Raw genomic sequence first — 11195 nt, 5'->3', positions numbered from 1 at the left:
CTAATATCCCTCTTTCATTTACTTTATTTTTTATAATAGAAAAGGAATTAAAAAAGAGGAAGAGAAAAGAGGAGGAAAGAACCATCGTTTCGTTGACCGAAGACTAACATAAAGCGAGGGTAAAAGTGGGGTGACGTCACCCGATCCTTAGACCTTTAAACCCGCCTCCCCACTCCCACTGCTTTTTCCCTGCTCCGTGTCCGTCTCCTTCCACCACCTCCACCTTCACCTTCAGCCGGCCCCCTTTCTCCCTCCGCACTCTCTCTCTCTCTCTCTCTCTCTCTCTCTACACTTTCTCTCTCTACTGAGAGCAATCCATCCACAAAGGAAGGGTGGAAGGAAGGAAGGAAGGAAATGGGGAGGGACGAACTCTACATCACCGTGCCCAGCTTCTTCCGTTGCCCCATCTCCCTGGACGTCATGACCTCCCCCGTCAGCCTCTCCACTGGCGTCACCTACGACCGCTCCAGCATCCAGCGCTGGCTCGACACCGGCAACAACACCTGCCCCGCCACCATGCAGGTCCTTTCCTCCACCGACCTCGTCCCCAACCTCAACCTCCAGCGCCTCATCCGCATCTGGTCCGACTCCTCCCGCCCCTCCGCCCCTCCTCCTCCCCCGCCTCCCCCTGCCGATTCCCCTCTCTCCTCCGATGACGCCCTCGCCCTCGCCAACTCCCTGATCTCCGCCTCCTCCTCCTCCGACCTCGTGCCCTCCTCCCTCTCCAAGCTCGCAAGGTTCGCCGCGGAATCGGACGATAACTGCATTTTCCTCGCGAAGATCGACGGATTCGCCGAGCTCCTGCTGAATCTCATGACTTGCGCCGATGATGATGAACCGGAGGAGAAGAACCTCAAAACCATGGAGCTGATGTTTAGGATTTATGAGTCAGTGCTAGCGAAATCGGAAGATCGCCAGAATCTGATCAATTCGGCATTCGACCGGAATCTCCATCGCCGGAGCTCGCTCCAGCTCGTCATCGAACGGGGGAAGATCGAATCCAAAATCTCGTCATTGAAAATCCTCGAGTCTGTCGCCATTACCGAAGAATCAAAGCTCGTGATTGCAGAAACTGAAGGATTCCTCCGCCGGTTGTTGAAGTTCGTCTCTCCGGCGGAGGAGGCCGAAGTGAACCTGATCGATTCGACCTTATCGTGCCTAATCCACCTCGCAGGCCCGAAGCGCGTGAGGACCAGACTCCTTCACCTGGGAGCAATCAAGTCGCTGTCGGACCTGCTTGCTGCATCCCCGAGCCCTGCCGTTTCCGTGATCGAGAAGGCCCTGAAGCTGCTCGAGACGGTCTCGTCCTGCAGGGAAGGGAGGGAGGCTCTTTCGGGCGACGACCGGTGCGTGGAGGCAGTGCTGCAGCGGGCGTTCAAGGTCTCAGCAGTTGCGACGGAGCACGCGGTGGCGATACTGTGGAGCTTGTGCTACGCGGCAGGGGATGAGAGGCCGAGGGCAGTGGTGAGGCGCTGCAACGGGGTGGCGAGACTGCTGGTGGTGATGCAGAGCGGCTGCTCCCCGGCGGTGAGGCGGATGTGCGGGGAGCTGCTGAGGATCTTCAGAGTAAGCTCTCAGTCTCAACCTTGCCTCTCCAATTATGAAACCAAGACCACCCACATCATGCCCTTCTGATCTCGAAATCGGAATCAAGAACGCAGACCCATGAAGATCCTGCAAAAAATTGATCTGTACTCTGTAATCTGTATATACAACTCAGAAATTTGGTTCAATTTCGTGATCGGATTCATTGTAAAGATGGGAGCTTTATGCCATTTCTTCGATGGAGCTCTGAAATCCCAGTAAGAATTGGACAAACAACCGACTGGTCAATCGCAGAGAAATGGCAAGTACTGTGGAATTAATTATTTGATGATTGATCAAATTGGGGAGCTGAGATTGGGGATTTGCTGAAATTCTTTCGTTACAATTGTTTAGTCTTCAATTGAACTAAACCAAGAGAAGGAGACGACAGTGCCCGGAATAAATCAACAGTAAAGAAAGACATGCTAAAAAAAAAAAATATGTAACCAGCTTTTGGGATTAGTTTGACCATTCCATTTCCTATGATTCATATTCAAATAAACCATGTCCATGTCCATTATTATTATTGTATGTATGTTGGTGGAGGTGGTGAGCACAATCGAGATGACAAATTATTATTTTTTAATAAAACTAGTTTTATAATAAGGACCGTGGGCTTGAACTAGAACTATTTAGGACGCGGTCAGCCGTTGCTTGAAAGCTACAAGGGACTAATTGGTCGGTTGTGAGAGAGAACTGCCGGGTGTCGAATTAAAAAGAACATCTCTTCGTCTTGGTGGCTGAGGCAATTTGCCCTGCTATCCGAGATCATAATTTATGTACGTAAGCATGTTCTAACATCAATCCTGGCACATATCAAACCTAGATGGTCTCAACTTGGGGTCCGGATTGAACCGGGTTCGTATGGACCTCGGTTGACCGACCAGATTTGAACTCTCGTCATGTTAATCTGACTGCGTGACAAACATATCATTTACATAAGTAGGTAAAATTGAGGACGTAACGCTTCCGCTTAAAGATTAATAAAGAATTTATGTATATGGAATTTTTTACAGCACTCCTAAAATGAACAGTAACAGAATTTGGATGTCGACAGGGATCGGAAGAGGAATAAGTCGAAGTGACTGGTAGTCCAATCGATGAATTGAAAAAAGAAAGAAGGAATTGAGGTATGCACAATTTTTGGAGACTTCTTGGCTGCCAAACGAGTCCCCCTCCCGATTCAGATTCTTTGGTTCGGTTTTCTCCTAACTCCTTTCCCTTTCATACGATCCAACTCCCTCTCAGGACATTGATTGATTACGTAATTTGGTTGATAAATACGGGTAGGATTTGATGGGGGTCTCTATCGGATATTGTTATTGGGGAACATATGCTGTTGGAATACAATCTTATGTAAGACAATATATATCTTACAAGTACGTCAAATAATGTATATTTTTTTTTCTTTTGTGCGTGTGCAACCAAATATTTGGAAAATCAATAGATCTCGACAAATTCAATTCAATATGGGTATGCTCATTAAAGAATAAAGCTTTTGCAATGTGAATTTCTCTATTCATTAGATATGAATCCAAAAGATTACTTAAAGAAAACAAGCGTTAAATTATTTGTACCAACTCACATTGGTTCAAATTAGAAGTGTAAACGAGCCGAGCCCGAGCCCGAGTTTGACAAGCTCAACCTCGATTCGTTTAGTAATCCATGAGCTTGGGCTCGGGCTCGTGCGAGCCTAAACTTCCGAACTCGAGCTCGGCTCACTGCAATAAAAGAAGGTTCAGGCTCGGCTCGTTTATGGAGAAATAGTTATCCCATGGGACTTATATTTTTTATATATAGCATCTTTGAACTATGGACCTATTATACACACATATATAATAATAATAAAACTCATTTAGGCTCCATCCCCCGCTCCTTCATTGGCTCCATCCGTACTTTCTAGGATAGATCACATCCGATAATTCATTAATTAGCAATTTAGTAATTAAATTTAATATGGTAGGAAAATTTTAGTGATTTAATTACAATATTTTTTTTTAATTTGTAAAAATTTGGAAATCATATTTACGTAATATTTAGAATATTTAAATCCAATTTTTAGTTTGAGAACATTATAATAATTATATAGTTACCTGCATTTAGGAGGATAGTGATTAGCATTTTTACAAAAAAAAATCTTTAATAATTTTATAGTCACGTGACCTCGTTGTGAACATTCGTTTTTTTTCTTTTTTCTAAATTTCAATGAATTTCATTTTCTTTTTGCGAGCAAATTATTTTTACACCAATGCATTTTCATAAATTACGCTAATTATAAGCTTATGTTTTGCTTATGTGAACATAATTCCTAGCCTCATCCCTGGTTATTGATAATTATATATATTTTCTATATCGAAATTCTCCCCCTACACAACTGATTATCGACTTCGACTCTTACACATAGATGTCATAAGATAGTGACAATTTTCTTAGCAAAGTGAACTATTGAAGTGAATAAAGAGTTTTACCAAGAAAAGAAATAAATAAATAAATAAATACTTAGAAAGACAAAATAAGTAAATGAAGGAATAAGGTTCTCTCTCACTGTCCCCCCAAACCTTCAAATCTTTTTCTCTGTTTGGACTACTTGCCTCCAAGGGAGAGAGGGGCCTAAATTGGGCTGCTTTGGGGCTCAATCCCAACACGTTGGCCCATTCATGGAATTGGGCCGGACCTAGTCTCCAATCAACACCAATGAACGGTCACATGCTTTATATTTTGGCCTTTGAACTTTCCTTTGAATTAATTTGGTCCTCAAAATTCTTCCTAAAACTAACTATGACATGTGCAGGCACACCTTGGAAATTCCAATGTGAATGATTTGATCGAACTCGTCCACTTGAAAGCCTGCAGATGAGGTTACATTTCCGGCATAAGTTCGTGGACGAGAACCCTCACTGGTGGGAGCCTAGAGAGGATTAGTCAAATGAACTTATCATTCACGGGCCATTGGATGAGCACCTAGGATGGACCCTACGCCGATTTAATCGACCCGAAGGCCCCTCATTGGTGGACCGGATAATTTCTCTGCATTAAATGGATGAAGGAGGCAAGCGTCCATGTTGCCAATTGCTATAGGAATTGTACGGATCGTAATATGTATGACACATGACAGCGACAAAGTCTTAGTAGATCACAAGGCCCTAAGTATATATGATATGGGGAAGGAAAATGATGGATACATATATGTAAAATGTACAGTGGATATAATTTGAAGGATCAGCGTATGTGGTTAGGACGTACATACGCTTTGTGAATAGTTTACAAGACCGTAGGTTCGAAATCCCTTGCACGTGTAGCCTTTAGGTAAAGCTATTCACACATGTGTTTGCGTATGGATTTACCTAGATTCATCGGCCTGTGGGGTATTCATATGCTCGGAAGAATAAACTCTTCATTATAATATATATATATTGGACATGTATTAGGGTGAAGCTCGTCCACAACAAATGCACTTTATGGTCAACTAATCAACCGTCCACTTTGTAAGGCAGTCTGGAGAAAACGAAATCAACTGACAAATAAAAGAGAAATTATAAGGATGATGCACTTGATAAATTATACTTTATTTGATCGGATACATCGTGGTGGTATTTGTTTGAGGAAGGGATATATGCATGGGTGTGTTCTTGTGGCAATCATGCCATTGGAGAAGCAATGAACCAACAAGAGCCACGCCCACTCGATGAAATATATAATGATTTGGTCAAATTAAAACTTTAAATTAATACATATATTATATTTTGGATTGTAGCACACATTTATGTGCAAATACGTGTGTACCTTTCAACGGGGACAGGGCTGCAAACTTTCAGGGAATGAAATGTCCGCATCGATCTCATCTCACCCTCATACAGATTAATAAGATATGTACATGGTTGCTGATGGGTCTCAATTAAATTTCCACAATATATATTATCCGACACATTTTGAAAATGCATATATGTGGATTGCTACATCACCATATATACATTTAACATGTTACTATCAGTTGCCTATCCTATCCGATTTACCTCAAGCTTTGACGGCGAGCTGAATTCCCAGCCAAGACCCTAGGAAACAATTAAAAGTGGATAGGATGACTATGATTCCTTTTTCTTTTTTTTTTAATGAGTAGGATGATATGATATAATTATTGCCAACATGAACATGTATATCAATAGTTAATAATTTAGTAAATTTTAAGAGATTTTTTCTTTCTTTCTTTATAGGCGGGAAATGTGTGCTTTTGTTTCAGAAAGTAGACACGTACCTTCGAATTCAGCCAGAAGACGATCACTAAATGTTATCACTTAAAAATAGGGTAGGTTGCTTGTCGTGCTTTGTTCAATTAGGTGGACGCATTATTAGACCGAATAAAAGAGGTCAGCATCCCATTACAGAAAAGGGTATATATAATGCATCTTTTTTATTTGAATTATTTTTGTTTTATCAATTTTGCAAAAAAACTACCAGAAAAAAGGTCCAAAAGGAAGGGGGCAAAAAATTTATCACGGGAAATTTCTTCTTCTTCTTCTTCTTTTTTATATATTTTTATCGGAAAGCCATTTTTGGTGACTCGTATGTTGCACACGTCCTTAGTATATAATATATATGTAATCAGTATATCGCAAAATACTACCTTTTGGCTACAATATTTTGAAAGACCGTAACTCATTATCAATTCAAACGTTTATTTTGCTTCCACCAAGATTAAATTAGGCAGTATACAGACTGCGTATTAAATTATATGTCTCGGGAAAAAAATCGATGAATATGAGAAGTTCAATCACTAACCGATTTGAGATAATATCCGTGTTATTTATTATCGCTCCCGTTTGTCGGGTTATTAGATTAGTGGATTTGCAGGTGATTATTATGCGAAAATCATTGGGTAGTTGGTTGTGGATACTTAGAATCATATGATCACATGCAACCATTAGAAGGCATTGATCCGATATCTGATACCCCTTATCGCAAACTTTTATTTTATTTAACTACAAGCTAATGGACGATCTCACACACACACACACACACACACACATATATATATATCTTCGTATCTCCATGACAGTCTCATAATCAATGTCCAATCATGGATTTAATTAAAGTTCATGATATTAACTCCCTGACAGATTCAGAGAGATATCCCAACAAAAGAACTCAAGGGCCAGTAAAGCAATATATGCCATGCCTCGATCATATTGTAAATATATCATATATATCATATATAAATATATATATATACCATACATGTTTAATTTGATGTAAGTCGCCATGGACCACTAATGATAAAGGTAATGAGATAAGCACTTAATAAGTCAGTGCTCTCTTGGAAAATCGTGCAAATTCACTCCAAGTCAAATTCTAGGCAAACTAAGACTGTAGTTTCATCAAGTTGAGAGCATGTGAGTGGGGTCGAATTAAGGCTTTTGTTGTTTTAAAAAACACCACGTTCAAAACCCTAGATTTTTCCTAACAAATTATAACAATTAAAGCCTATAATTATACACGCCCTACATATATCATTCACATAGATATATATATTTAATACATCCCAAGATTTTGCAAAGTAAATAAGTAATCAAGTCTTTAATATAAGGCTACATTTTCCATTCAATAAAATGAGTATGACAGCATACATTATGACAATCAGAGGTCTCAAGATGACCTAATGTGCAGGATATTGAACAAAAGTTGTCTTCGTCAAGCTTGAACCTGATTTAATCTACAATCATAAAGATAATCTCTAGAAAAGTTTAATATTTTAGTTAATTGAGATCCATGTGAGGTTTGACGATAAATTTACTAGATTAACTAATTGATGACATAGTGTAGATAGAGCAAATGAACAAATAGTTGCTGGACGTCTCAGGGCATTTCTTGATGGCATATCAGTTAGAAACGGGTGACTTCATTAATGATGAGAGTGTTCGGATTTCGTCTAATTAATTTCACGGTTTGTGTGAATACCCTGCAAACTCATGGGACATTTCAATCCGACAAATGTCCTGCAAGTAATCCAATAAGTAGTGTTCTCATACATGATTTTCGGAGTAACTCGAATCTGGGAATTTCCCTTGGAAGCCATGCCATTTAATCATAAGCCCAACCCTATTGAATTGATTTCAGGATTTGTTGATGAAAAGAAAAAAGAAAACGAAGGTTACAAATAATTTATGAAATTGTGCAAGGTAAGTATGATATAGGCCCATCGATGAGCTGACCATATGCTGGCTGGCACCTGGGAAATTGTGCAATAAATATAATCAACCAGCTATTAAAAATCGAGGGAAATTTAGTTTAAACTTGGGCGATATCATATATAATTATATATATCATATTTATTTATGGTACACTTGCTTGAAAATAATCAAAGGAATTGAATAATAATTGGTTGTGAATACGGGCAAAGTTGCCTTTTAGCTTTAAATGAGAGGAAATCGAGAGGATATCGAGCGGAGATATGTTCCTAACAACTAGGGACCAATTGTCTTGCCTAGGTGTGCCTTTGTTTTGGTCTAATATACATTCTAATTCTAATTGTTATATATATGCATTTTATTTAGTAACATATATGTATGTTAATGTGCATTACCTTCTGTAAAGATATATATACATATATATAATATGCATATGTATATATTCATGTGTCCCACACATTAGTGAAATTAATTTAAATGTCCCTAGTAAGAAATCATTTATTGACCGAGTGGAAATTGAACTTATGAGTGCAAAATCAATTTACAAATTGAAATTCGGCTTAATATAATAAAGCAGTTTTTTCATGTTTGATTCTTCAATAGATATTATTACAGTACCTCGAGTATCTTCTCAAGATACTCCGATATCATGTAACTTTCTAAAGTTTCCTGTTTTAGATTAGACGTTATATGTTTTCCTTCTAGATCCCATATTTCTAGGGATTTGTCTCGATGTAAATATTCATATAAGCTCGTCTTCTATAATGAATGAAACACTGTAGAAATACCGCAAATTCTATTCTGCAATTCTGTTTCTATACCGATTTCATCATCTGATTCTTCCGGTTTCTTCGTGGTATCAGAGCAGGCTGTCTAGAGACCGTGTCAAGTCTCAATCGCATTCTTTTCATGGGCAAAACGACCGGCCAGTTCTCTGACAAATCATGTCAGGAGGAAATACAAATCAAGCTGTTCTTCCTACTGGAGGAAACGTCCAAGATAACACAGTCTTGCTGCCAGCAACCAATGCAACATATCTCGCTTCCCCACTCACGGTAACACCATCTGATGGCTCTGTTTTATGACTCACAGAGTGCAAGTTAAATGGGGGGAATTACCTCACTTGGTCTCGACTAATGAGGATGGTCCTCCGTGCGAAGAACAGGGTCGGTTTCATTGATGAGACTCTAGTTGAACCCGCAGATGATGATCCCGGCAAACCATTGTGGGTAATGGCAAACTTCCTGGTAGTCACATGGATAGTGAACTCATTAGAGAAGGATTTACAGTCTAGCATAGCGTGTATTGAATATGCATAGATTCTTTGGGAGGACCTAAGGCAATGATTTGCTCAGGGAAACGAGGCACGGATTTATCAACTCAAGAGTGAGTGAGTTGGAGATGGACTCAATAACTTATAGGTCCAGTGGTATTTTACAAATATAGTGTTTCGCTTATGGCTTGGACTTGTTGTGTAACATATAACTTCCAACATCCATCGAAAAATCATGCGTCCTCCATAGTGGGGAAAGAAATGCCATCGTACTAGCAAGAAGTGGAACCGAAAAACAGAAATAGGAAAGCCAACTTTTTCCTTGCTTTGGTTTATATGTACATAATTTGATTTCGTTTCGATTTAATATTGTGCGGTATGTTGATTAACCAATAAATGGCACTTTTCATGTGTCTCGAGATCTTCAGGCTTTGTGAAAAATATTAAATGATTGTCTCAACATTTCAAAAACCGAAAAGAAAAAAATTATCTAAAGGAATCTGCATGCAATGTCGGGACTCACGATAGAAAATGTAGCATATCTTTTATTCTAAAGTAGGATCAAAATTAATTCGTCTCAGGTTGTAAGATATATATATATATATATATATATATATGTATGTATGTATGGATCATCAATGTCATCATCTTTAACTCACTATCTTTCCCCTTCTCTTTGTGTCATATGACTTATGAAACCCTACCTGTGAGCTCTCTCTTCTTCTGAAGGAGATTGCCTTTTACCGGGAGTCTTAGAGATATTTTTCAGGTTAGTGTTTATTTTCATGCCGTCCTAATTTCGTACATTTATAAAATTTCTGCTCTTATTATACGTTTTTTATTGCCATCTTTCGGATATATTTTCCACTATGTTAAAGAAGAAATTAATATTATGCCCAAAACTTACCTAAAATTATAGCATTCAATGTGCGAGAATCTCAAGCTACGATCATCCCTGCAAACACAGTTTCCATGCTACTTAGTAGTTGGCAAATATGCCGTATAATCTTGTTTATCTAGTCCTCGCCATACCTGCCCCGTATTCATTCTCATATATGATAAAACTATACGCTTATATGCATTTCATATTATTGTTTCAATTATTTGAAGTCTAATCTATGCATGGCTTAACTTTTTATAATCGAAGCGCCTGCTTATTGTTAAGTTTTAGCGTAATATATAATATTAAATTACAGTGGAATTTTTAATTTCGCACATAGCATTAGACCTCACAAAACTTTTCCAGATGTACAGAGATTAGGTCTTAAAATTGACACTTCGACGCATGAAATTCAACATAATTAATATATTCAAATTCATCAGGTGGGGCTGAGTTTCGAGACAAATGGCAACTAATTTGATTCCATCTTTTTTCCCCCCCTAATTGTATTATGCACAAGCGTCTTGGAAAGGAAGAGAAACTCAGGTTTCAGAGCCAAATCTTGCCTCTACATCCAACTTCTCGAATTAATGAATCCATAAAAAAGTTTATTATTAGATAAATAATACTGCACCAGAGCAAGCAGAACGTGGGGGTTTTATTAAGATGCCCTCATCAGATTATGCCCTTTAATTATGTTTTGTTGTTTTTCTTAAAGTTGGTTTTGTATCTATTTTTTAATTGGTCAAATCTCAACTTGCCATATATAAAGAAAATTACACGAGCGTGAGATTTGTCCCTTGCCTCGGTGGCACTCCTTGTTTCATTGAAACCTTGTACTGTGACTTAATCGTACAAAATCGATCAGACACAAAAGACCAAAAGTAAATGGAAGAAACCGAGAGTTTCAAAAAAAAAAAGGTCGAGGTTTTAATAATTGATTACATTTACTACTTATAGTACAAATACAGATGGCCCGCCAGAGACATAAAATTTAGTTTTTTTTTATATGCCACATTTTTTTCGCTTTTATTAGATCTAGAGATATATTTGACAGGGATGTTCCGGTTGGTAAAAGTCTGGGAAAATTTAGCCATATATGCCATTTTTTGCCTCTGAAAACAGCTTTCGAGGCATAATTTTATGAAATCTACAGTAATATACGAGTCTCCGAAAATAATGAGGATTAATTTTTTTCGGTTACAATAGGAGGTTCATATCCTAATACAAGAAAATAGAAATTAAATCTAAATAAAGGAGTACAAGTAGTCTCATT

At 38.5% G+C, this 11195-nt stretch overlaps 1 protein-coding gene across 1 annotated transcript; it reads left to right on the top strand.

Annotated features, from left to right (window-relative positions):
• Positions 1-204: 204 nt before the first annotated feature.
• Positions 205-2057, top strand: LOC116212415 (U-box domain-containing protein 27-like). Its single transcript, XM_031547018.1, has one exon. It carries the CDS (start codon positions 355-357, stop codon positions 1633-1635), a length of 1281 nt encoding a protein of 426 aa, XP_031402878.1. The 5' UTR covers positions 205-354; the 3' UTR covers positions 1636-2057.
• The last annotated feature ends 9138 nt before the right edge of the window (positions 2058-11195 follow it).

The sequence above is a fragment of the Punica granatum genome, chromosome 6, assembly GCF_007655135.1.
Source record: "Punica granatum isolate Tunisia-2019 chromosome 6, ASM765513v2, whole genome shotgun sequence".
NCBI classification, from domain to species: domain Eukaryota; kingdom Viridiplantae; phylum Streptophyta; class Magnoliopsida; order Myrtales; family Lythraceae; genus Punica; species Punica granatum.
Note: the sequence above shows the minus strand (reverse complement) of the source record. Positions and strands in the feature narration are given on the sequence as shown.

Excerpts from the sequence above, each read along its gene's own strand:
- LOC116212415 (XM_031547018.1), top strand. The coding sequence starts at position 355 with ATGGGGAGGGACGAACTCTACATCACCGTGCCCAGCTTCTTCCGTTGC.